Genomic DNA, 27,351 nt, shown 5'->3' with positions numbered 1-27,351 from the left:
TTAGTATACCAACAGTACAATTTCAGTGTATTTTTATTAATCGAATAAATATATAAATGTATTTTCCAAGCACAAAATAAATGCATTTTAAAAACAATTTCTTGTATTTTTTTTATTTGAAAGATTTTTTTTTTTTTTGTTTACTAGTGTTTCTATTTCTAACTTCTGCCCTCTCTAGGATCTTCCGAAAGTTTCAGTACCTCCTGAACCCCCGTCAAGTCTACAACCTGGCTAAGAACGGCCCCATGCCTGGGTGAGTGACAGTTCTCCAGACCCTCCAGAGAGGCTTTTCTCTTATCCTTCTAGCCGAAGCATTTAGCTCCCTGCTGTCTAGCTTTCTGGGAAACGTATTGTTGTGCCACATTCTCGCTTTATGATCATAAGAACTCTGACAACCCCACGTTAAGAATGCATTGTATATGCAGACACTGCTTGATAATAAAGTGCACTAATTCATGCATGACAATCTCGCTCTGCATCTTAGCTGTAAATGTAGACATTATTAAAGGGTTAGATCCGCCATCACAAACACAGCGGAGAACAAAGTCAGGCTGTGGAAGTCTCCAGTGCTGACAGTCAGCTGGTAATAATAGATTCATGTTAGTGTTGGTGTGTTGCTGCTCTCAGGGCCTCGTGTGATCACGCATACCATCGCTGGTGTCAATCAAATGCACGCAACCATGAGGCTCTGTGATCACTGACTGAATTTGTTATTAGTATGCCAGCTGCGTGGTCACTTTTAAGTTAAGTGCACAGCCGTGAGGGTTGTGACAATACTCAATGAGGCTATATTTTGAAAATGGAATTTCAAAGAGCAATAGAGAAAACAGAAATGTTATTGGGTGTGAATGTTTGGGTAGGCGGTAATCGATTGCATTCACTAGTCATACTGTAGGTTTTGATTCACATTTGAAACAATTTGGAATTGATTTGATTTAATTAGTGAGGTGATTCTGTACTGTCAGGTGATTAATCGTGATTTATCGGATTCAAAAATGAAAGGTTTTGTTTTCATAATATATGTGTGTGTACTGTGTATATTTATTATGTATATATAAATACTCACAAATGCATGTATATATTTAAAACGAATGTGTTATATTTGCTTATTAAATATATTTATATACAATATCAATTACATGAATACAAATATATACATGTAAATATTTTCTAAATATATATTGTATGTTTATGTATACAAAATAAATTTAATCGATTTAATCGTTTGACAGCACTAATGCATTTTTATTAATGCATTTATAGATCTTGGGCAAAAAAGAAGAAAGAAGAACTACTTTAAATGCAGTTAAAGAAAGGAAAAATATTAAGCAACAAAACAATTTTCTACATTGATAATAATAATAAGGAAATGTGTTCATTGAGAGCTAAATCAGCAAATTAGATTTGCTTCTGAAGGATCATGAGACAAATAAGACTGCAATGTCTTCTGAAAATTCAGCATTTCATCACATGAATAAATTGCATTTCAACAGGAAACAGTTAATTTAAATTGTAATAATATTTCACAATTTTATTTACAGTTAGTATTGTCTTTTCAATTAAACAAATGCAGCCTTGGTGAGCCAAATAAATAAATCAAATAATTATTAAATAAATCATGCATACGTATATACATACATGCACACATAAAAATCGAATCAACACCAAACGTTTGAACTGCACTGTACTTTTGACCGAAATCTAAGTTACAGTCATTGTATTCCTAGCATTTTAAATCAGTATTTCAAAACAAATGATTCACGATTCATTGTAAAATCAGTGCATAGATTTGACCTACTTACTTGAACTTTTGCTAGTGTAGGCACATTTTGGAAAGGATGATTCTGTTCCTCTTGGCCTTTGATATTTATTTATTTTTTCCCAGATTTTTACGATTACGTAAATGCACCCCGCCGAGCGATGTTTTCCAGACACCAGTTAGTGACCTTGTCGTCCAATTTGCTTTTAAACCTATTGATTATGGCGTTTGAAGTCAGGTGTATCCTAAGTATTGATGTTTCTCTGCTGCTGGAAAAGATAGCTTTTGACTTTATGCATGCACAGTCACATCTGTCGAAATAACACACAAGGTCATTGGCGTAGTCATGTGATGATAATGTGGCATTGCTTCGTCGAGGTGACAGTCAGCCGCTGCTCTGGGCTGTCTGTCAATTACAGGCCCTGCTAATACAATTAGAGCAAACTGAGTGTTTCTTTCTTCATACTCAAACATCCTCAAAGTTGCTTTTTCATGTGATGGGTCATCTGTTTTTGCTGACTAATATGATTTGCCAAGCCTGCATGTCCCAATAAGTAAAGTAATTGAGAGTCTTATTTTGTGCACCATTCTACCATGTAAGGTCCCTTCATGTCGTTAGAGCTTTATTATTGTGAAGGAACGGAAGGCGCTGCAATGAACATTGTCTTAGTAGATCTGATTAGCTTCTGAACAGGCTTGGCTTTTCAAAAGATGGATTTGCATTTGTTATTTAAACAAAAGATTCATTCATAATTCGATACAGCGAAAAAGATTTCACTGTTTTACAGCTTTTTATGTGTACTGTCGAAAATAAATCATATCTCATTAAATACGTGCATATACAGTATTTAGTTGTGGAAGTATAAATTTATGGTTATATTGCTTTTGTAACACTAATTCTGTAAACGCTTTTTATTTTAGCTTAAATTTCTTCCGAGATGTTCCAGATTTCAGAGTCCTGGCCTGTGGTGGAGATGGTACTGTTGGATGGATTCTTGATGTTATAGGTGAGTTCAGGTGAAAACAGAAATACAACTGTATTCGCCCACATATTACTTTGACCTCTTGTTGAGTCGTTTCTTAGAGCAATTAAAAGCTTGAGGCATGTGCACGAGGGCTTCCATACTGCGCCGTGTTGTGAATTAAATCCGGGAAGTTTTCATTCTAGATTGAATAAAAACAACATGCTAAAGTAAACTTTATAACATAAAGACATCTTGAGGAAATGCTGCGAAAAAAGGTTTTTCTTGTTGTTTCAGGGGTTCTTTTGTATAGAAGTGATTTTGTTATATTTGTCGAAATAGTCAAATACTTATTTTTCACAGAACTAAAGCTATTACATTCGTACCTGTATTTTCAGGACAAATAGGATGATTATCTTTCTTCAAGAAATGGCATATTACTTATATCATCTGAAGAATAGTCTCCGCAGGTGATTTTGTTTTAGATGACTGCATCCTCATTTAATCCTTTATTTGTGTCAAAAATTGCCTCCTTTTTTTATCAATCAAAACAAAGGCAGAGTAATAGACTGGATGCTTTCAGAGGAGTGTATTCAGAGGAGAACCACTGTAGCTTTGACATTGCTATTTATTTCATTATACAGTTCATGTATATACATATATTCACTGTGGTCTGTAAGGTCTATATGTGTACAGCTCAAAATCAGCAAACACGTAATTCAGTGTAACAAATCATGAAATATATCACCTTTTATTGGAGAATTCAGCAAAATTATTATACTTGTTATACTTTGATCACTGACTTAATCTTTTAACCCACCCAATTCTTTCTCTTCTTCTTAATGCATATTATTAACAAACAAACAATGATCAATGTATTTATGACACTATGTATTAATATTTGTTAATTTGTGCATTGTTTATTCATGTTAGCAGTGCATCAACTAATGTTAACAAACGCGTCTGATTTTAATAATGCATTATTAAATTCTGAAATTAACATTAACTAAGATAAATAAATGCTGTTCAAGTATTATTCATTCTTAGTTAATGTTTATTATATAAATTAGAGTGAAAATATCCACTATTACCCCTTAGCAGATTTTAACCCTGTATAAACTATGTACTGTGTATAGTACAGTTGAATTTCTATAAATAGCCCTTTTTTATTTAATATTGCTTTATTTTCTAGAGAAAAGGTGAAACAAGTAATATTTTCCCCTCTGCCATTATAAAGCAACTTCAGTGGAATCATGTCATGTTCAAGTTTTCCTATTGTTCTCTGAAGTACTGTTCTCTCTCTTAGATAAAGCCAACTTTGAACAGAATCCCCCTGTGTGTGTACTTCCTCTCGGCACAGGAAATGACCTCGCAAGGTGTCTGCGCTGGGGTGGAGGTAATTTAAGTCATTTCAATATTTTAATTTGACACTGTAAATGAGATTTTGTGCGAATCCTTAAGCCTAAACCCACACCGCGAGCCACACTGGGAAGCTTATCGCATATTATCACTGTAGTATCTTCACAATTTTTTTTACTCATTCATAACTACTTAGATCTGAATATTGCTAATACGTCACACTTCTTTGTCTATAAATAGCTGGAGCGCAATGAATCCAAACCCAAAACACCTCAGTGGAGTAACTTGTAATGTTTCCTTTGGCTTTCAGGCTATGACGGAGAAAGTATTTTACAGATTCTCAAGGACATTGAGAACAGTACCGAAGTGATGCTGGACAGGTGGAAGATTGACATCACTCCTGTAGACAAAGAAGAAAGAGGAGATCCAGTCCCATACAGCATCGTGAACAATTACTTCTCTATTGGCGTGGTGAGTCTAAACAATAAAAGACCCCTGAGGCTCCTTAACAATCCACATACTTCCACTCTTTCCCCCACAATAAACATAGAGAGACTCACTTACACGCATCTGGCCGGTGCGCTAGTCTGGTCTATTAACCGTGATACAGTATGTGATGGCTGTGAGTGGAGTTTATGAATGAAGAAGTGAATAAGGCCCCTAAGTAATAAGACTAAATGAGCTAATCAAGAGGGCTGAGTGCTTTTTGAAATGCCAAGAGCATCTATTACATTAACAAAGCCGTCCCTCATCACTGCGGTGAGGAGCGAAGCTTGCCAATTGACAATGAAATATGCCATAGACGTTACATGGCTCTCGTCTTACCGAACGACGATCAAACACGTCGTGTGTTGATGCATCTCGGGCTGTCTGAAATCTAATGATGCTTATTACGGCGACCGCATGTCAGCCATTATCCAGAAATGTCAAGGGAAATACGGTAATTGACATTTACAGGTTTGACGGCTCTGTTTTATTTTAGATTTGTACACATCTTTAAAAAAAAGAAATTGTAATGAGGGAGACATGCTTGGGCAAATGTTAGTCAATGTCATCTTGTTAATAAGGGAATTGATGGCTTTAAGTATTGATTTATGAAACATTCAGTCCCATGTTCACCTTTACATAAAATAAGTCCTTGATAGATAGACAGAGACAGACAAATATATATACAGTTGTGCTCATAAGTTTACATACCCCTTGCAGATCCATCTCTCTCTCTCTTATATATATATATATATAGAGAGATAGATGACTTTATTCATGCCTTAAAACTACAAACATGTTATAAATTGATTTATATATATATATATATATATATATATATATACATATATCGGTCTCTGTCTCATTAATTATTCAGCTGCAATATATTAGAGTACCGTGTTAATGAAATTAAATGTTCAATGTGTTGACAAATTTAGTTGTTTGTTTGGATTATAGAGAAGTGCAAATCTCAGTGGGATCAAGTGATACTTTTCCTATCACATTTTACAAGAAAACACAAATTCCTTTTGAAAACAACTGAAAACCAATAGAGATTACAGAGCAAGTCGTGCTCATAATTACTTTGCAGATTATGCAGATGAAAAACAATGTCTTCCATAATTATGTATATGAACTCTAAGAATTAAACAGCCAACAAATGCAGCTGTTGCGAGACAAGATGGTGCATTTTAACAGATAGGGGTAATTTAAAACATTTACAGCAATATCTGTATCTCAGCTTCTCAACAATTTAACTTTTAGGTCTAAATTAAATTGTAAAATATGTAAAATGTAAAATATATTTGTAATTTAAAATATCACCATGTCATTAGAATTGTCATTATACAAGATAGGGTTTCTGCAGACTGTTTTGAAGGCCAATTAAATTAAATGTAAGGAATAATAAATGGAAAGAAATAAATTTAACAAAATGAAGCGCATTTATGATTAAATAAGAAACAAATATCTGAGCAGGCCTCAACAAAAACCCATTTATTTATAATTTTTTTTGTTTTAAGCATAAACAAACTTAATTTTGATACACTTCTCATAAATCAATTAATCACACATTTCAAGAATGTATCTTTTAATGATTAAGAATTAATGATTTTTAGACATTTATAAAACAAGCCAAAAAGCTGAGCAACATATTTACTGTATTCTATGCTACTGTTAATTAATTTAACTTAATTTAAAGACTGCTACACTTTGAGACCATAATTTTAAGGCTTTTTATTAAACACTGCCAAAAGGAAAACTTTAGCAATTTAAAAGAAAAAGCAAACATTTACTTCTCATAGCGAATGCTGATAAACAGCCTAGAAGATATACAGAAAAATACAAAAAAAAAAAAAGAATTTCAAATTTAAACCCAAAGACCAACAGGACTGGTAAAACAAATGTAACGCATCAACAAAAACTCTCTCAAATCAAAGCTGTTCTTCATATTAACGCTTGTCTCATTGACTGATCACCCTGTCAAGTGATATTTTGGGTAATTAGGTACCATTTAAATACCAAAGTTGAAATATCCCTCTCCGTTAGACAGGGGGTGTTATCATTTCGGTCAGAGCCAGAAGCTAGAGACAGTCCCTAATCACACAGGATCGCCTAAGATAATGTAGTCTGTTTCCTAATGACCCTGCGCTCATGTCAAAGTCATTACTCTCCCGCTGAAGGCACATCATCTGCCTGGACAAGCCGTAATTGGACTAAATGGTGAACTATGAGAGAACATTACACATGTCCCTTTATTAATTTGGGCACGAGAGTTTTGCAGTGGTAATTATCTGGGAGGGGTGGACAACGGCAGATGAAAGATAGCGAGTGACTGACTGCTGCAACTTTGACTTTAGAGTCAATGAAAGGAAATCTGCTCTCTCTCTGTCTTTCTCTCATGGACGCCGGATACGATGACGTCTCTGAAAGCTCCTTGGTTTCAGCGCCGGGCATCAAACCAGAGCCAGGCCGAGGGGAGACTGTGCCTTTGCTCTCATGTTTTTATTTATTGTGCGGTTTGTAAGAAAAGAGCAATACAATCTTTTAGATACACCTGTCATTTAACCTTTCTTCTTGTTCTGCGTTGAAGAAGACAGAGCCTGGTGGGACCCCGGGCCTCCCTTTGCTCCGCAACTAACGCCGGGTTTAAAAGATGTCAACAGTAAAGGAATTGATTTTTTTGGCTTACACTTGACTTTTTTTAGCGGTGAGCTAGCAGGGGGTCTTCTGTGTGGAGGTGGTTTCATTGGAGGGGCTGGATTCACAAATTCCTTACAGTGTGTTTGGGGCTTGGGGGAAAAGAGAGGGAGGCCCTCTTGGAGGAAGAAGAAAGTTTCAGCAAGTTTTTTAATCTCTGTTTGAGCACACCCAAGTTCGCTCGTACTTTATTTCCCCCCAAAATACCTAGTCAGGTGGAAATGACCTGTTTGAGGCACATTTTTTGTGAACCTTTGATCTCTATGCAGTGCCCTTTTAGTATACTTTTGTTGTTGTTGTTTTTAATATTTAGAATTAAATGTTTATATTGTATTTTATAATAGATTTTATTTATATTTTGTAAATTTGTTGTATTTTTATTGTTTTTTAAAAGTTTTAGGTTTTAGTTATTTTAGTACTTCAACTTGAAATGAAAAATGAAAACTATTTATTTCTTTATTACTTTGTAAAAGCTTTCTATTTTTTTATTTTACATTTATTTATCACTAATAATTGCATAGGTTCTACAATTCTATACCATTGCTAGAATTTGCTTTTGATGATTCAACAGAATTGGCATGTGTTAAAAATCACAATTTATTCCTGTATTTAATTTTTTTGTATGTTTGTTTTAATGATTTTAATTTTTTTTTTTTTATGTGATTTGTAAAGTATTTTTTTTTTTTTGGAGGATGTGGTGAGACGGGTTTAAGCCTTGTTAGGAAAGTATAAAAACTGGTATATTTTTATATACTGGTATAAAAACTTAGATGGTTTTGTGTAATAGATTAATTATCAGAAATTCATCTTCACTAGGCATCTTCATAATTTTTCAAAACTTGAAACAAATGATAAAAATACAATTTAGTGGGCAGACATTTATTTACATTTTTTTGCTGATAATGGGGGGAATCTGTGATATTCTGCTGAATGAAGAATATATGTGTATATATATATATATATATATATATATATATATATATATATATATATATATATATATATATATATATATATATATATATATATATATATATATATATGTATATATATATATATGTGTAAATGTGGCATGTTTGTCATGCTTCTCCTCTTCGTCCTTACAAATGATCAGGCTTTCAGAATCCACATTCCTCAATCAGGACGTATAGTCACTTTACATTTCAACCACCATCTCCATACACCACCATAGCAACAAAACATTCACAGTACACAAAATACATGCAAGCAGAACATCTGAGCCTCTAACCCTAGATATCAGAGTACCTGTGCCGGGCGCCAGCAGAGCCGCGGCAGCCTGTGTGTGTGTGTGTGTGTGTGCGATTAATTAGTCTGAACCACGTGTTCAGTCCTCTTGTCAATACTCATCATTGTTGGCTAGAACCCCAGCAAAGAATCGCAAACACCTTATCTGTTAACACGCATGCATATGCATGGAGCTCAAACTTGTTTCCAGTCGTGTGTAAGGGCGAACAGGCCTGTCATTTGAGCTTGGTGTGGGGGAAGGAATTTTGCTTTTGTCGTCAGAGTTTTGTCTGGTTTTAAAATACATTCATATGGTTTTAAAATAAACACGTCTCTATCTGCGACGTCTCTGACGCAGGGCTTTTGTTTATAGCTAATGATCCGTGATAAAACCATCATGAAACTATTCAATACAATCCTCAATCTGTTGTCTTTTCATCTTCACACAGCTGTTTTGACAAATTCAAGGTTTTGAGACCCAGATGCACAGAGGATGATGAGAGAATCCGATGCGCGAGTTTTAATACGTCAAAGGCTCCTAACGAACCATTGTCAGAAGCTCGCGACGATGGCGTATCGGTGTGCATAAAATCCTGATCTGATTTGCTTTTTTCTCCTTTTCGCAGGATGCATCCATCGCTCATCGATTCCACATTATGAGAGAGAAACATCCAGAAAGGTTTAACAGCAGGTACCGCTCGCTCTCTATCTCTGTGTTAACACCAAACACTTCACCAACACTGCATCTTAACTCCCACTGTTTTGGCTGTCATCTCAATCTGTAAGCTCGCCAGTGTGTCTGCTGGGTTTACAGTGAGTTAATGCCCCGATAACTCTCCTTCCCCCTCAGGTGTGTCTTTGAGACGTCTGCCATGCCTTTATTCTCTAAAATTAGACGAAGACGTGGGATTGCATTGTTAAGGATTCCTAAAGCTTGATCTGTAGCTGAATAACAGATGGATGGATGGATGGATCGATTGATAGATTGATAGATTATAGAATTTTATGAACAGTTTGTTGATATTTTGTAAATAATATATACTCATGTAATCAATAGAAAAATAAATGTAGCCTGATTCAAAGTATTTAATATAATCTCATACAAAAAATTCTTAATTTTTTAAAATCTGATTGCATAATACAACCAACTCTCCACCCGACAAGTAAGTGTAATATAATCATTGCACACTAGAAAAATGGATAATTGAATTTTAGATATTTAGATTTTAGAATTTTAGATAAATAGTTTTTAAGGTATGCAATTAATTTATTTTAGCTAAGTTAACTTTCAACTAAATTTGTTTATTTAAATGTAGCTGAAATAAATTGTTTGTGGCCACAATTTTGTTAAATTTTGTAGTGCAATAAAATAAAGGTTTCCCTGAAATCTAAACACTATGATGCTTTTAAAAGACTGACCTGACACAACAACACATGGCTTAACCAATGACGTGAGTTTGGGGTGGGACTTTCAATTTGTCTGACCAATAGGTGGCCAGAAAATCTGTTTGGAAACAATCATTACTTTGCATTTGCATTTAGTCAAGGCCAGTGTCACAGAAATGATACACTCCACCTTTACTCTGTTGTATATTGCTATTGGAGTAACAGTGTGACCCAAAAATTAATTTACTTCATAAAAATCCTGTTCTTTTAGGAGCTTTATGAATAGTTGAGCAACAGATGTAGGTGCTCCTTTGTGCTGGAGTGTTTTATTCTTTGCTAAAAGGATCTGAGTGATGTGGAACATCTGTGATTAGCCCACAATGTGTGCACCTTCTAATGATGAGCAAATTTGATATCTATGCTCCCATTAATATTTAATGTCCCAATAAGTCAGTACGAACGCAGCCGAGTAATTGGTTGGGTAATTGAATTTGCTTGGGTAGTTTGACATCATTTTTCCATCACCGTGATGACACAAGACCTTCAGGAGAGTCTTTTAATAATCAAATGATAATTATACTTTCTACGTGCGGTTCTATATTTCAAACCTGGTGAGCTGATAACATTTTAATTTCAGGAATTAAGGGTTGGTCAGGAGTCAGCAGACACAAATGCCTCTGTTTATAGGACTGTGTTTATGTTGATTCAGATCCGTGTGGGACGTATAAAGAATCAAACCGTATTCTGGTCACACAAAAGCATGTGTACAGGAACCGTTTTATACCACTGTGTCTTTTGAATAATGATTAAGATATTTTAAGAAAATTATACCATCTGTTATTTGAGTTTGATAAATAATTCACATGAGAGAATGGGTTTAGATCTTTCTATTACATAGTATCTTTTCTCCCTCAATAATGTATGATGTAGGAAGGTATTGCAGATTTTTCTGTTGGATTTTTCTTGAACCTTTTATCTTTTACAAATACATCGCTGTTTTAATATATCATCATATTAGCGAAGAGAAGGCAATGCGTATCTCTCTACAGTTAATGGTACTGGAGGGTTTTTTATTGACACTGACATATCTTAACCCAGGGGTTGTTCTGTGAAATAGGACCTTTTCCAGTTGTATATAGTGCATTTGGCATGGTTTTCTGAATTCTATCAGATAAATAGTGTGTTAACGTGTTAATGAATTGCACTGCCATCATGAATTAAGAAACTGAAATCATTTGAGTACAGATTTGGGCGCAATTAATGATATTAAATCAGAGCAGATTCAGAAAAAATTTCACTTGCTTACCAACAGATCCTCTGTAGTGAATGGGTGCCATCAGAATGAAAGTACAAACAGCTGATAAAAACACACGATAATCTACAAGGGATCCACATGACTCTAGTCCATCTTGTGAAGTGAAAACTCTTTGTTTTGATAAAAATAAAAAAAATCAAGCCATTGCTTCCATTCATGCTTTTCTAATTCTAATAATAGTCCATAATAATGCTTCCTATAGGGTCGTTCCTTGTCACCTCAACCAGAGGTCCCGGCTCAGATTTTGCTAATACTTTTTCTGAAGAAAGACAGAGATGTATAGTGATGAAAGACAAAATATGAAATGTCATAGATGAGTAGTCCACTGTTTTGTAGAAAGTGGTCTAAATGATTCAGAACCAAATTACGGGAGAGTAAAAATGACTTTAAAAAGATGGCAGCATCACAGTGTTATTTTTACACAGGATTGGTATTCCTGTTAGTAAACTCTGTTCACTTTAACAATTTTTGCTTCACTTTGCGCCAATAATGATCATTCAAAAATGGTTCTTTTCTTTGCACGCTTGTAACTCAAGAAGTATGAAAGATATCTTGGCACCTGTTTAGATATTGAGTCTTAACACACATCTTAATTTTCATTGTGTGTTATTGTGATGTTTCCATCAGCTGTTTAGACACTCAGTCTGACGGCACCCATTCCCTGCAGAGGATCCATTTATAATCAAGTGATAGAATACAAAATTTCTCCAAATCTGTTCCAATGAAGAAATAAACTCATCTCGGATAGTTTGATAGAGAGTAGATTTTCTCCAAATTGTTTATTTTTTGGGTGAACTATTCTTTTAAGCCTTAAGGAAGGTATCAGTGTTGACAGTTTTACTTCTTGACTGGGCTTTGTTTGTTACTTCATACAGTCCTTTCTTTCTTAAAATGGTGTGGCTTTAAAAATTAGCATATTTTTAATGACTTTTTGGCTGTTTTCTCTGTGCAACTTTTCCCTTCTCTAACATTTTTTTTCCCAGTTCTCACCGCCTGTTATTGTATGTCATTGCATTGACCTTAGTGAAGACACAAATATTTGATCGGCTTAATGAGCAACCCAACAATGGCCAATTGGTTTTTAATTATAACACGGCATCATCTTGTTGATAACGGACGCGGGGTCTTGAGCGAACCCGGCTCCCTGGTTTTATTTGCACCTCGGGTGATTACCAGGAGGAAGGTGAGAAGATTTGACACTTTGCAGATAGATTAATTTACTGCTGGAGTAAGACCAGAGGGTGATAATGAGGTCGAGGATTAAAAGCAGACAATCAGTGTGGCAGCGTCGCATGGACTCGTTAAAGTACACTTTCTCTCTCGTCACTGATCGTTCATGCGCTTCCAAGATAATCTCTGTCTTCAAGATGATGTGAAAAAGGAGAAAAAAAAATGGTCTCAGTTGTCTTCGTTTTGTGAACTTCAGTGTTTTGTGGCATCTTTGTAGATTTGTGACCTTGTGGTTTGTGGCCTACGAAAGTACTGAACCACATGTACTGTAGCCGTGTTTTACACCAAAATATCAAAGTAAAAATGGGCTAATTTGAAGTAATATCATATAAATAATAAATTATCATATAAATAAAACAGAAATAAATAAATAGAAGATTGGCATTTGAACACATCTTAAAGCGTTTGATGCAGATCTCATGTGAACTTATTCAGATTTTACGATAATAATAATATGTATAAAAGTTTTATAGTTCATTCACTATATTAACTTTTTTTTTGAAATCCTGGAATCCTGTTTGAATCCAGAAAAAATAAGTATTACTGTTTCCACAGAAGTCTTCAGCATGGATAATAAGAAAAGTTTCTTGAAACAAATTCCACTTTGATCTCTCAGGGAAAAAAAAAAGTATAATGAAAACAATTTATTTAAAACTTTAATATTTGTAATACCTCTTACGTATTGCAGTTTTTACTGTATTTTTAATCAAATAAATGCAACTTAGCAAGCGTAAGAGTTCAATCAATCAATCTTACTGAAAGTATTTTTTCTAGATATTTTTTGTATTTCAAGTATTACAGTTGTTAATTGTTTCCTTGCCGGCATTTCCACATCCTCACCAAGTGTGAAATTAATGAAAGTGTCATTAATGTGCCATTCATTTCATATGATATTGACTAGGTAGAATACTTGAGCTCTACTGAGCCGTCTTTGAAACAGCCTACCGCTGACCAAAGTGTCGCCTTAAGGGTGACAAGCTCAGCCTGAGGCGCTCTTCTTTAATTATTCTCTGTTTAACCTTTCCTCTAGTCAGAGGGAGGCTGAACTATAGAGGGCCGTTTAGTGTAATGAGGGTCCTCATCAAAAAGCTATTGCAAGAGCTAAGACTGTTTGACCCACTGCTCTCTCTCTTTCTTTCACACACACACATATACGTAAACCATCCCAGCAGAGCCCTGGGCACCACCGCTATGCACACTGCTCCTCATTTCAAATGAAATCGCTGGTCTGACTGGGATGTCATCTATAATTAATGACCACTTCAGAGTGTAATTTATTGAGATCTCACCTGTGGCCCTGTCCCCATCCCTGCTGGACTTTCAAACCCCTCCCCGCTCCACCTCCTCATGTTCACACACTGCGTTCATACAGAAATAGCTGACGACTCCACCTGATGTTCGCCACTTCACATACTGAATGTTAGAAGATCTCACACCTTGCACAATCATGTCACAATGGAAAAAAGTCACAGCATAGCATATATTCTTTTAGGGATATTTCAGAATCAGTCATTAAAAAACCCATAGGTATACGATGAATATTGTCCTTCTCAACAGTTAATGGTTTCTGCCCTGCATTGACTTTTTTGTTTGGCTTGAAAGTTTATGCAGAAATGGTCCAACTGAAGCATCTATTCTTAAGCTAATAGTTTATTTGAAAATTGAAATAAAGTAAGTATTTACTAAACCTAATGTAGTTCCAATTATGAATTAATTTCTTTGGTGAAAAAACACAAAATTGTAATAGATATTTTGAAAAAGTAATTCCATTTGTTGTTTTATAACCGACAGAATTATTGGAAAACTGAAAAATGTTTAACAAATATTCAAAATATCTTCATTTAGATATATAGGTTTAGCCTTAAGTAAATTATCATTTTTACGTTTTTTAAGGTCTTACAGTAACATTTATAAAAACCATTCATTATATAAAAGATTGAAATTCTGACAATGTGTCTTAGTGGGCTCATTGCTGATTTCAGATCGATGGCCTTTGGCCAGATCCTCTCTGGTTTAGTCTCAGTTCATTCATGTTGAAGACGTGCCAGGACTTGCTGTCATCTGATTACCTGTGTTGCATCTCTTAGGCTCAGTTGGCAGATGCTGGTCTCCATCTGCAGGGCCTGTGAGACATTCCCCATCCGCACTGGAACAGAATTCCACAGGGAAGCCCTTATTGTACCAGAGACTGAGTGTATACATGCTCGCAGATGACTGTCGGGTATCGAGCGCAGATTACGCAGAGCTGTAGTTAGGCTCGAGTTCAGTTTTGTGTGCACTGAGTCTCTGACCAGTACAGCGAGTCAGATAAAACCCAGCGGTACTAGAAAGGCCTGCTTCCCCTGCTGAGTTCCCCTCCGCCTTCACGGCAACCTCTTCAGTAGCCACAGCCCCATGTGGATCCACTGACTCCTGCAGGGCTGCCAGCTGTCAGGGAACCTCTCCTCCTTCACACTCTCCAGCCATTAACCATCACCCTGAGTCAGGAGAGCCTGCTTCACATAACAGCCCTGGCTTTAGACGGTCAAGCATTTCACTCCAAAATGCACACAGTAAACCGTATTGCTTACGGCTAGAATTACTAAACAAGAGCAAATTAGCGAGAGAGTAATTCCATAAAAGCTGCAATGACGGGAAAGAAGGTCACTGAGACATGGAAAGAAATCAGAGTGAGAAAATGATGACACAATTAGAATTTTTGGGTGAACCGTCCCTTTAAATTGCCTTACATTAGTGTTCAAGTCGCATGAAATTTTACAATATTTTTACTTTTTCATTAAAAATACAGTAAAAACATATATTTTGAAATTAAGATTAAAGTTAATCACGACAATTAAGAATATGTATTCACTATTTTAATATAAAACAGAATTTATTCCTGTGATCACAGCAACATTTTCTGCATCATTACTCCAGTCTCCTGAAATATGCTGATTTGCTGCTCAATAGAAATTCCTTGTTATTATCAATATTGAAAACAGTTGTGCAGCTTAATATTTTTGCGGAAACTGATACGTTTTTGTTTAGGATTTTTTGATTAATTGAATATTATTGCATTTATAAGTTATTAAAGCAACAGTTAATTGCATCCTTTCTGAATAAAAATACAAATTTCTTAAAAAAATAAAATAAAATCTTACTAGCCACAAGTTTTTGAATTGTGGTGTAAAGGCATATAGGTTTAACCTCATTTAAGTAAATTATCATGTTTAAGTGAACACAGTTTTTTTCTTCTTTATTTAAATGCACACACTAAACTGTTCAAACTTAAGGCCAGATTTACTAAACAAGGGTAAATCTGCTTTAGAGCACAATCCTGTGAAAGCTGTGATGGTCGGGAAAATTCAGCATGTGATTTACTGACAAGGTGCACATTAAAGAACACAGATGCAACATCTCATTTCCATAATGACCAGCGCAATCTACCAAGAGCAGCGCAAATTACCGCCTGCTTTAAGACATGCTTTTTTTGGGTGTTAAATAATCCCGCAAAAACCAGTAATTTGTTGAGAGCATACATTGGTAAATCGCATTGCGTGATTTATTTTAATACTCTCCACCCATCAATTTTGTGTCTGAAAGGAAACTGTACAAATGCATATTCAGCAAGGTCAGGTACAAGCATAACAGTTTCCACACCTGCAGCTATATTCTTTACTGCACATCTTAAGTAAATCCTGACAGCACTATTTTAACGTCTGGCATTGTCATGTCACACAGTATGTTTAAAATTTTTATACAATTTAAAAGTTTTAATCAGAAATATTTCAAAATGAGGAATATACATATATAATTACAATGAACATCATCATGCTTTTCCAGATATTGTGTGTATATATATATATATATATATTCAATATTTTTATTATTATTTATTTATTTATTTTTATATACACAAACTTATTAAAAAAATTATGTCTGACATACAAGCATGTTAATTAAACTTAGAATTGATTTGCTGCACTTATTTCATCAAAAATACAGTAAAATGAAATGTTACACTTTAAATAAAATGAAATATATTAAAAAAATAAATAAAATTAAAAAATATTTATATATATATATATATATATATATATATATATATATATATATATATATATTTTTTTTTTTTTTTTACTTTTGTTTCAGCTAGTTCATGTGGTTAAGCTTTATCTACTAAGATAAGTAAAACTAACCCTGAAATATGTATATATATATATATATATATATATATATATATATATATATATATATATATATATATATATAATATAAAATATACTATATAACTAATGACAAGAACACGCAACTAAATTGCTAAAACATTGAAACCATAAAATAACAACATTCAAAATATTATGAAAAACAAAAATATCACTGTGGTATGCTTAAGGTTACGGTTTCATAACAAGCACGCATCTCTGTCTTCCTGCTCTTGTTCTTGTAGCGTCATGTTCTGCAAATCAGCGCATCGGAGTAGTACTGACAGAGCTAGTTATATCAATGTGATATTTATCACCTCAGATAAAGAAGAAATTAGTGTGAGAATGAGGTCGTACATCACTGCAGGTTAGATTAGGTGTCAAAGAAAAAAATCAATGACGAGACCATGTTTGCCTTCCTCAGACGCAGCAGAAAGTCGCCTCGGGTCGACAACGCCACAGTGACACCTTGCCTCTAGTATTTGTTTTGGTAGCACTGAGAACACACATAATACACCATTTTGATTTGGAAACACTTTATATACTTTTTTTTGTACTTTTAGTACACTTTAATTCTTTTTCCATGTAAGAATAATCCAAAATTTCATTCCACCCCTCCTAGTGTGTGCATAGATCTTTAGTGCAGCTGTGACCCCGTCTATCAGCCCTGCTTGTGTGCGTCGGTGAAAGGGAACGGAACAGATGGGAATCCGATTGAAGAGATGAGATGCTCCTAATTACCTAATGAGCAAAGGGATCGGCTTGATTTGTCGCTTTAGCACTCTTGTTAGGTTAAGTGGAGGGAATCGACTAAGGAGCCATCGTGGTTCAATCTATCCTGATCTTTTGCTCAAATGTCTGCAGTACTGGAAATCGGAGGTGAGGTCTAAAAAGATACATTGTCTGAGATCTGCAGTTATGTTAACTCTGAAATTTGTAAAATTTAACTATATATATATATATATATATATATATATATATATATATATATATATAATGTGTGTGTGTGTATATATATATATATATATATATATATATATATATATATATATATATATATATATATATATATATATATATATACTGTATATACTTTCTTATATCAATGTGGAACATATATGGGCCACCCTACTCACAACTGCTTCTTGTCTAATTTTTCACCTTCAGCAATAAAAACGATTTTTAAAAATCAATTACACAAATACTCAAAATATACTGTCTTCATGTTGTTTTTCCATTAATGTGAAGACGGAATTTGTAACAAAATTTTTATAAAAACCTTATTGTTAGACGGAATTAATACAGATTAATTTCTTTTTTTATTTATATATATATATATATATATATATATATATATATATATATATATATATATATATATAAATAGAATAGTCTTATGGACTAAATTGTTTAACTTTTAAACTTTTTTACTTTTCTCCAGTTGTTTAAAAATACAGCATATTGATTTAGAACCAAATTTATTACATTAAAACTAATTTTAGTAAGAGATCCAGTCAAAGGTTTTCACAGCACAGACATTTACCTGTGGTTTTTACCCTTCGCATTTAGAAAAACATCACTCAACGTTCTGCTCTGGGTTTGAACGCAGCTTTTAATTTGCTGTCTTTTAATTAGTAGCCCTTCCTAAAGGTCCATATGTTAATCCAGGCATTCTGTATGTACTGAATCTGTGCTATAACTGTAAGTACTCTCTGGGAGGAGAGTTTTCAGTCACTATGAAGAAGTGTGTGTGTCCGTGTAATCTGTGCTTTGAGGTGTGTGTGGTTACATACGGAGGCCGATCTCAGCGTGTGCGCCGTGTTTTCCTCATCCGTTCTGCCGTATATTGACCATGTTGCACATTATAAATCAAAGGCGGCGAGGTTCTCCTGCAAGTGGCTAATGAAAGCTCATTTTTAACGTCACTAAATGGTCCTGACAAAAAGTCTAATGAGGAAATCAATAATTCAGCGATTGTTGTCCTGCTTATACTAATAGATCTAGGTTGTTGGGGCTGGGATCCAGTGAAGAGGGGGCCATTTTTTATTGCGCAGTTTCTGCACATCAGCGTGTTTTAAAAGGTTTTTCCCCCCGGCGCGGACTCCTGATTGATAATCTGTTCTGGATTTGCGACTGATGCCAGGACTTTGGTCGGATTCAAGTTATGGGCATTTAAGAAGTGCTGCTGCCATTAATATAAATTTAATCCATTCTGTGTGAAATTAGGTGAAAAATACCTCTCACCTCCCCTTTAATTACAGAGGCACATATTGATGTTAGAAAGATAGCGCTTCGAAATGCTTTTTCTTTTTCTTTCATTAATAGCATTGCTGAAAAGCTGACAAACTGCCGCGCTAAGAAACATCATGACTGCTTGTCGATCTTCTCCTTTACCAAACAATGAAACTTTACTCCAAATATTCTCAACATCAGACGTAGATGTGTTCGTTTCTTCATTAGTACATATCTGAAGACATTTATAATTATAGTGCATCACTTGCTCGCCAGTACATCCTCTACAGTGATTGGGTGCCATCAGAACGAGAATACAAACGAAGTACATATCGCTGCAGCTTCCAAAACACTAGAGGCAGTAAAAGTCTAACACCTTTATGACTTCAAAACAATATTGGTATGCTGGGAGATTTGAAAACGAATGCTTTTGAACGAGCATTACACACATCCAGCTTCATTTCGAATCCTGTGTAACTACAATTTGACAAAAAAGTTCAAACATGTATGAAAGGAAGTTGATATGGCACAGTTGCAGCAATAAATGCATTTGTATATCAGTTTTGCATTACACAATCAGGTAGGTTTAGGTTTGGATTTGTTGTAGGGCTTATTTCCAGCATTATAGAACATTAACTTTTACCAACAGTCCATGGATATTTCAGTTCTGCGCCACAATACATAGTGCTAATAAAGCTAATACAAGTGTGCCAGGGGTCACATATTGAACAGTGTTTTAGTGCTACTCAGTGAACATTTCTCTTTGAAACCTGCAGCAAAATGTGCAGTAAGGTATGTAAAAAACGGTGTTATACAAAAAGTGCACAGAGATACATATTTTTATGAGACCAGGTTGCTTTTTTGTTTCGAATCGGTGCTTGATTTGATTTGATTTCTCTCATGATTCAGACGAGATGACTTTACCACTGGAGAAAGCAATATTATGGATAGATGATTCTACAAAAAGTTTTGAAGGTAATTTTTAATTTAGACATTAATTTATCTACTGCAGTTATCTTGATTACTTGTGGGTAATTGTAATGGTTTTATCAGCTGTTTGGACTCTCGTTCTGACGGCACCCATTCACTGTAGATTATCCGTTGGTGAGCATGCGATGCTCCAATGAAGCAACAAAACTCATCTACATATTAGATGGTCTGAGGGTAATACATTTTAAGCACATTTTCACTTTTATATTGTTTTCATGCAGGTAACAAAGAGTTTTCCTTTTACCAGATCCCTTTTTTCTGCTTTAGATTTGTGTAATTCTCTAAATCTCCAAAACCTTGCTGTTTGGTCCCTGCTGTAGAAGGTTCAGGTGTGTGTGAGTGTGTGTCTGCAGGTAATGAAAGCAGATGGTGGTTTGTTCTGGTGAGGTCACTGATCATGATCCTGGTCCCAGAGAGACTTTGTGTGAGGTGGGGGACAGGGGTCCGGCTCCACAGCCTACTCTTAATTGAAGGGGCAGCTAGATTACCCTCTCTGAACCCTAGCTGGGCTCTGTAATGGTAGGGGTTTGCACCATGTGCTTCAGTTTTTCAGTCATCCTGGAAATCTATCATTTTCATGCCAAGATGAGGACTAGACAGTCTTTGTAGATTTCTTTAGGTCATGCATTACTATTAAACATTTTGATTTTGATACAGTTACCATGCGCTAATATTAATATAATATTATTTGTAATATTTCGTATTGAACATACTGGATTGAAACAACTAGGTATATTTAATTATCCATAGATCATTTTATGATATTACCTTTAAAAGAATATTATTGTACTGAACTGCATTATATTTTAGCCTGCACTATAAAAACTGTGATTAAAAAAGTAAGAATTTTTTGTTTGAGAAATGACAACTGATATTTATCTATAGAAGCTATAAGAATTTCATCAAATAAATCAGTATCTGAATCATAGTTGCATGCACAATAAAATATAGAGACTGATAACTTGATATCCTTATATTCTGCATCCTAGTTAATTGCTTAGATATTTAAAACCATGCTTCTCTGCTTACTCAATATTTGCATTATCTGTAAATAATAATAATCTATCCATAAAAAACTGACACAACTTGTTGGTTTCAGGACGAAGAATAAGCTTTGGTACTTTGAGTTTGGAACCTCAGAGACCTTCTCAGCAACTTGCAAGAAGCTGCATGATTATCTTGAGGTGGAGGTAATGAGAATAAGTGAGAAACCACATGCCTTATCACCTTTCTAACACTTAAACAATCCCTGCTGAATCACTGGAAAGAACTGTAATGTATTATTTTTAATGCAAAAAAAGTACATTTTGACAAAATGTCTTTCAAGATTTTATAGTGTTCAAACAAAATACTGACGACTTTTAGAAAGGCCCATGTAACAGAAAGGACATTATTTTTAGTTTGCTAGTGCTAATGCAACAGTGATAGATTTATTCATTATTGATTTATTGAGTTATTAATTTGTCCTCCTATTGTATTGTATTTGTAGTTTTAACTTTCTCATGTTTTATAGTGTGATGGTGTGACCCTAAACCTCAGCAACATCTCATTGGAGGGCATTGCCATCCTGAATATTCCCAGCATGCACGGTGGTTCCAACCTTTGGGGAGAGAGCAAGAGACGGAGGGGTCACCGTCGAATAGGGAAGAAGTCTCCGGAAAAGAAGACTCCAATTGTTGACCCCAAACAACTCGTTTTTGCTGTCCAAGGTATACAACACTTACTCTTTCACATTAAAAATATATTGATAGAGGTGTTTATTTATTTTTTATTTCATTTATTTACATGCATATTTCCAACTTTTTTTTGTGGTAATCAACATTATGCCAGCAATGCTGTCAACTTGTATTGAACTTGGAACATTTCTTTAAGGGTCACCTTAACATTACTGGTTTGCAAAGTCTTCATACCTGATTAATCAAAGGCAACTTCAGAGGAACTTTTCTTTCATGATGAATATTTCACCAGTGACACATTGAATCATGGCGAGTGGCTTTTGTTTGGGCTGAAGGGATGCAGTTTTAATGTCAGTGTTTGGGATTGTCAGTGGCTCTGTAATGGCTTGTGCTAGCGTTGGTGGACAGACCTGTCCAATCAAAGCAGGCTCAACAGTACCACGGTAAAACAGGCTGATTGGGGTTTCAATAACTTCCTAAAGCAGCAGGCTTACTGTCGCATACATCTGCTGCTGCCACTAGCTGTGCTCAAGGGTACTGAAATGACCGCAATAAATCAGTCATGCAAATTCCTGTTTTTCACAACACAAAATTTACACAATTCTCAAGCTAAGTTGTAATCCTTTGGTGCTCTGTAGTTCAGACTAGTCTGTTCACTGACTGTTTGATGCTCATTGCACACAAAACTAATCACAGAATTTGCCAGAATATTATGAGATCACATTTATGAAAGATATTGCTTGTTTTTTTGAGTAGATATTTAACTAGTGTCACTGGCTTTAAGTTACGTTTGTGAGATCAGAATAGCACAAACATAACACTGTGCTACTGTTGACTAATAAAGCCTCTCTCTACGAAAAAATATAGTTAGGCAAAGTTATGTGAGATGCAGCGCCTTGATGTAAGATACTGTATAAATCCATAATATGACATAATAAAGTCCCATTGTGAGATATGAAGTCAAAATTGCAATATATAGAATCACGTTGTAAGTCATAATATCCCACATAAAGTCCAATTTGTGAGATATAAGGAGATTTAAAGATCCATATATTATATATAAAGTCACATTGTGACTGTGTAAAGTCGTAATGTGAGAGAATAGATAGAACTTTTGAAGTTTTAATAATTTGCAGCACTTTTTAATAAATACAATATTTATTACATGTCAGTCAGATGAACAATGTATAGCCCATTTTACATTTTGGTGAATTTTTGCTATGAATTCTAACAATGTGTGTAGTTTTTACAATCTGCTTAATAGACTTTATTGTTCTTATGGAGGGAAAAAGAATACAAATTAACAAAATGGTTACATTTTGGCCTGGATAAGCAACAATTTGGTCTAAAGATTATTGTGATGAACCCTAATAAAAAATGATCTTAATGCAAGAAGAGCAAATGCTGCTCTGCTGATACAAGTGAGATACCAAACAAGTAGTTCCCTGCCAAATGACATTAACCCAAATCCTGTCAAAGTGCAAAAAACAGTAAAGACTTGTTGTTGTTGAGATAAACACTTAGATGTTCCCTCCACGGAGAATCATAAAGGCAGAACGCAATTCACTAATCTAGAAATGTGTACGCCGGTTGTCACCACGTTGGGGAAAATCCATGTATTGTGCTGCTTTGAGAGCATTGATTGTAGTTTTACAGAATCTCTTCGGGCCGTTACCATGGGACCGGTTGGGATCACAAAGAGCAGAATGAAGGGTGAAACGTCAGAACCTGTTCGAGTCTTACAATCACAGTATTCCAGGTTCCCTGATGAGAAATCACCCATTTGAAAGAGATTGTCAGTTAGACTTTCTTGTTTAAAGAGTTTACTTGCCTGGCCCAGCTGCTTTCTTTCCAGTCAATATGGGTGAAAATAAAATATAACCTCTAGTATGAGTATACTTATTCATGTTTTGTACAGTACATCAATATCGGTACATTTACACGCCATAACTCGATAGTATCTCATTCATTAAACTCTTTAATCTGTCCACCTCAGTTAAACCCCAAGTACCAATCCATTATCTCAGGTGTCGTTAGCCTGAGACCGTCTTTTACGGTTCATCCAGCCCCTTGCACTCTTTAATTTCAGTCAATATGAGTCAGCAGCTGATAAATGCGCCCATTTGTATCATGCATGTTTGCTCTAATATCCTGCATCTCTGCTGCATCTCCCGCTAGAAACTGAGCGCTTGCTGAATAAAATCGGCTTCCAAAAAAAAGAGTGCAAGAGGACAAAACCCTTCACGCTCCATTCTATTCCATTTACTCTGGAAAAAAGATCAATTGATTGGTGCGAAGGTCCAAGTTTGGACCACAGAAGGCACTTAGCCTGGGCGCCTCGCCGATGGTTTTGAAAGCCTTCGTAGATACGGCTTCATCTGAAGGAGCTCTGAAGGTGAGAGGCCTGTGCTTGTCAGATTAGTCGAGGGAGCATTAGCTGGATGGTAAACAGGGAGTGCATTAGCCCCTGAGGCCCGGCTCTCAGATGGGGTAGAGTCTGACCTTTCGGGAGCAGTTGAGTGGCCCCGCTGGTGACGCTAGGAGACAGGCCTCCTCAGGTGGAAGGGAATGGAGGCGGGCTGAATTATTCAGCATGGACGTGGGCTGCACTGGGGCTACTGATGTCCCCTGACACACTGTGCGAAAGCCCCTCAAACCCCCACCGGCGCACCTCAGCCCTGCCTACGCCTGTCGCTCCATGTGCGTCATGAGCAACACGGGCTGTTCAATCACACAGAAAAAAAAACAGGTGACAAGAAAACACCATTATCAGGTGCATACACTGTGTGTGTGTGTGTGTGTGTATGTGTGCATGTGCAAAGGAAAGAGAGCTTTGCGTTCAAAAGTGAAGATGATTTTAAATATTTTTTTCTTATTATAGTTTTACATACAGAGAGTAAAAAAATGTTTGTTTAAGCAGTGGACATTAACTAATCGTTTCAGCTTGGGGCGGGGCTATTTGTTTTAAAGCAGTTTTGATTGAAGCCTTCAGGAAAACCTGTTTGTAAACATTAATTATTTCTGAAATTATGTTTGTGGATTCTAGTCATGTGAATCTGCACTTATTTTTTAGTATAGTTTGTAGAACCCAGGGAATCAAGGTTGGGCCAGTTCACCCCTGATATATTTTGTAATTAACTATTATGTGTACAAAAGGACCTTTCTTCACTAGCAGCTATTCGAAAAGCCATGTGAATTTATTTGTAATAATATTATTTTAGATAAATATAAGTTTTAATCTATTTAAATATGTATTTTTTTAGAATTTCATTTATTTAAATGTTGCCCATTGTTTTATTATTTTAATAACACTGTACTACATTTGAATTTAAACTTACTTTGCAACTGTTCTGTATAGTATAAATCTGGATAGCATGAATGAAATTCAGACATACTATATCAGGCATGTTGTTACTGTCATGTGACCTAAAAAGCATTACTTGACTGCCATTCAGAAATCTTCTTCCTTGGCCTCATGGGATAGTAAAGTGTCCATCATATATGCACTTAGAATCTTGCCAGAAGTAGTAGGTCATCTGGGTGCTTTTCACCTACTATTTTCACATAATATTCCCATGCTATATATTGTAGAAGTATAGAAGTTTGGATGCAACTCTTGGGCAGCATGTGCTTCCATCAGCTAAAATGAAAGCTAAACCTTGTTGTTGTTGTATTTTCTTGTGCTTAGCGTTTAATTTATATGACAGCTTGCATCCAGAGCAGTTGAAAATGTAGGTAGAGAGTGTGTTTAGAAATGCCCTCAGTCTCTGACACTGTCCATCACTGATGACAGACCTCCGTGTGATCTCTCAGCCTCAACGGTCTTGCAAGCCTGACCCTTTTAGAGAGCAGAGCCACTGTGGTCAAAGGACTGTGTACACACACACACACTCAACGCATGCAGTTCTTACTTCTCACACTTTTTCGAATCCCAGCAAGGCCTCGTTCGCAGCCTGTCTCCTTGACAACAGTTGAACACAGCCTTGGTACAACAATTCAAGAATTTGTGTTACCCCGTTAACTGCGGTTGCCAGATAACTGTAACCAACTCTGTTTTGTGTTCAGTTTTTACATTAAAAAAATATATATAAATATATATTTCTGTATTGCCATTAGGTATATCTGTAATGGCCTTTTCAAATAAATGACATTTAATTTGAATATGTGAATGGACTTCCTGATCCTTGCTTCTGATTGGTCAATATTGCTGGAGCCATGCTAAAACACATTTTATAGTAACAGTTTAGCACCCACAGGGGATCTCAATTGAATGCAATATTTAGAATAGAATAAATGTAAGCATTAGAATAAAATGAGATATATTAAATATTAGCATTCAAATATATGATTAGAATAGTAATATGCAATTTTAAAGAATGTGAGGAGGAATGTGAAGATACGTGTTCAATATGTGCATTAAGCCATAGTGCTTATGTTAGAGTTTGAACTTTGCTTGCAACATTTCCTGATCACACATTCCCTCTCTTTTTCCATCTCACCAAGATTTCAAAAGTGGCTAAAGCATAAATAGAAATGATTTGAGTGCAACAGACCTGACTGGACCTTGCTCTAGCGGTCAGAACCTTGCCAGCACTCACTTCTGTTTGTGTGGTTTGACTGTTGCCTGTCTGTGGACTGAATGACACCGTGTGTGTGTGTGTGTGTGTGTGTGTGTGTGTGTGTGTGTGGAGGAGGAGAGGAAGACTCATAGGAGCTGTTACTGAACAGATGGTCCCAGCGCGACACTGGACCTCCGACCGAGGAAAAATCAATGCTCATAACTTCAAAACAAAAAAGAAATTAATAAATATGGAAGAACACAAGATTGCTTTGCATCAGTGTCGCATTCTAATTAATAGGTGTTTTGTTTGTGGGTTGTTGGTGTTTTTTTCTCCCCTCCTTTTCTCCAACGGTGACAATTTATGCTTTTTTAGAGCGGAAGGCAGACTGTGAAGATTCCAAATCAAGCTTGTCTGCTTTTTTTTTCTCTCCTTCTCACACGCTCCCCCCCTTCCGCCCAAACACACCTCCACTGTCTGCTCCTCATCTTCTCTTTTGGTCTTTCTCCTCATAATCTTTTCCCCCTGACATCCCCCACGGGTCAGGCTTGAGCGTTTGGTAGAAAGCGGATGGTTTAACAGGCTAACACATTTTGACAGGGATATTGATATTGGTTTTGTGTTTTGGAGGGAGAGGGCTGTCTGGTATGGGCTGTTTGGTGTACACGGTGTACCTCATGTACGTTAATGATAATGCTAAATAATTCACTTTAGGAATATCTTGCGTGCGTTACAAATTTGTATGTATCATTTAGCAGATGTTTTTTTGCTAAACAAATTATAAATGCAAATTTTTTTATGTTGCATCCTGGCAGATTGATTCAAGATTCATTGTCTGGATCCAGAATAGCTAAGAGGTCATTGTAAGTTCAGAGACTTCAACCAGACTAGACTTTTTATGTAATTAAATGCTGTGAATGAAAATGTCTCTTAGCGAAAGAAGTTCCTTAGATGAAGATCTGCTCAAGTGCAACTCGTCTTTTTCAGATCAGGTTGACCTCGTTTAGTTTTCTTTCTGTCTCTCAGACCCGTCTGATCAGCTGTTGGAGGTGGTGGGGCTGGAGGGGGCGATGGAGATGGGGCAGATCTACACAGGTCTGAAGAGTGCAGGCAGACGTCTGGCCCAGTGTTCCTCCATCATTATCAGGTTACATTTCATTGTAATTACAAATCAACCCCATCTTCCAGTGTGGTGTTCCTAATATACTGAATTTAGAAATGTTTACCTGTCCAATGAAGTAGTGCTTTTGGGGAACATTATTTCTATAGTA

The 27,351-nt window shown here is 35.7% G+C and overlaps 1 protein-coding gene across 4 annotated transcripts in view; it reads left to right on the top strand.

Moving 5' to 3' along the window:
• dgkb (diacylglycerol kinase, beta) overlaps positions 1–27,351 on the top strand; it is a 41,559-nt gene that overhangs the window by 10,291 nt on the left and 3,917 nt on the right. For all 4 annotated transcript variants that reach the window (XM_043258948.1, XM_043258947.1, XM_043258949.1 and 1 more), the window contains 8 exons: positions 179–253; positions 2,681–2,766; positions 4,028–4,117; positions 4,391–4,551; positions 9,135–9,199; positions 20,945–21,035; positions 21,359–21,554; positions 27,107–27,227. In XM_043258948.1, coding sequence (XP_043114883.1) covers positions 179–253; positions 2,681–2,766; positions 4,028–4,117; positions 4,391–4,551; positions 9,135–9,199; positions 20,945–21,035; positions 21,359–21,554; positions 27,107–27,227 — 885 coding nt within the window. The remainder of the gene's footprint in view (positions 1–178; positions 254–2,680; positions 2,767–4,027; positions 4,118–4,390; positions 4,552–9,134; positions 9,200–20,944; positions 21,036–21,358; positions 21,555–27,106; positions 27,228–27,351) is intronic.

This window comes from Puntigrus tetrazona, chromosome 15 (genome assembly GCF_018831695.1).
Source record: "Puntigrus tetrazona isolate hp1 chromosome 15, ASM1883169v1, whole genome shotgun sequence".
NCBI classification, from domain to species: Eukaryota; Metazoa; Chordata; class Actinopteri; order Cypriniformes; family Cyprinidae; genus Puntigrus; species Puntigrus tetrazona.
This window is presented reverse-complemented; position numbering and strand designations above follow the sequence as displayed.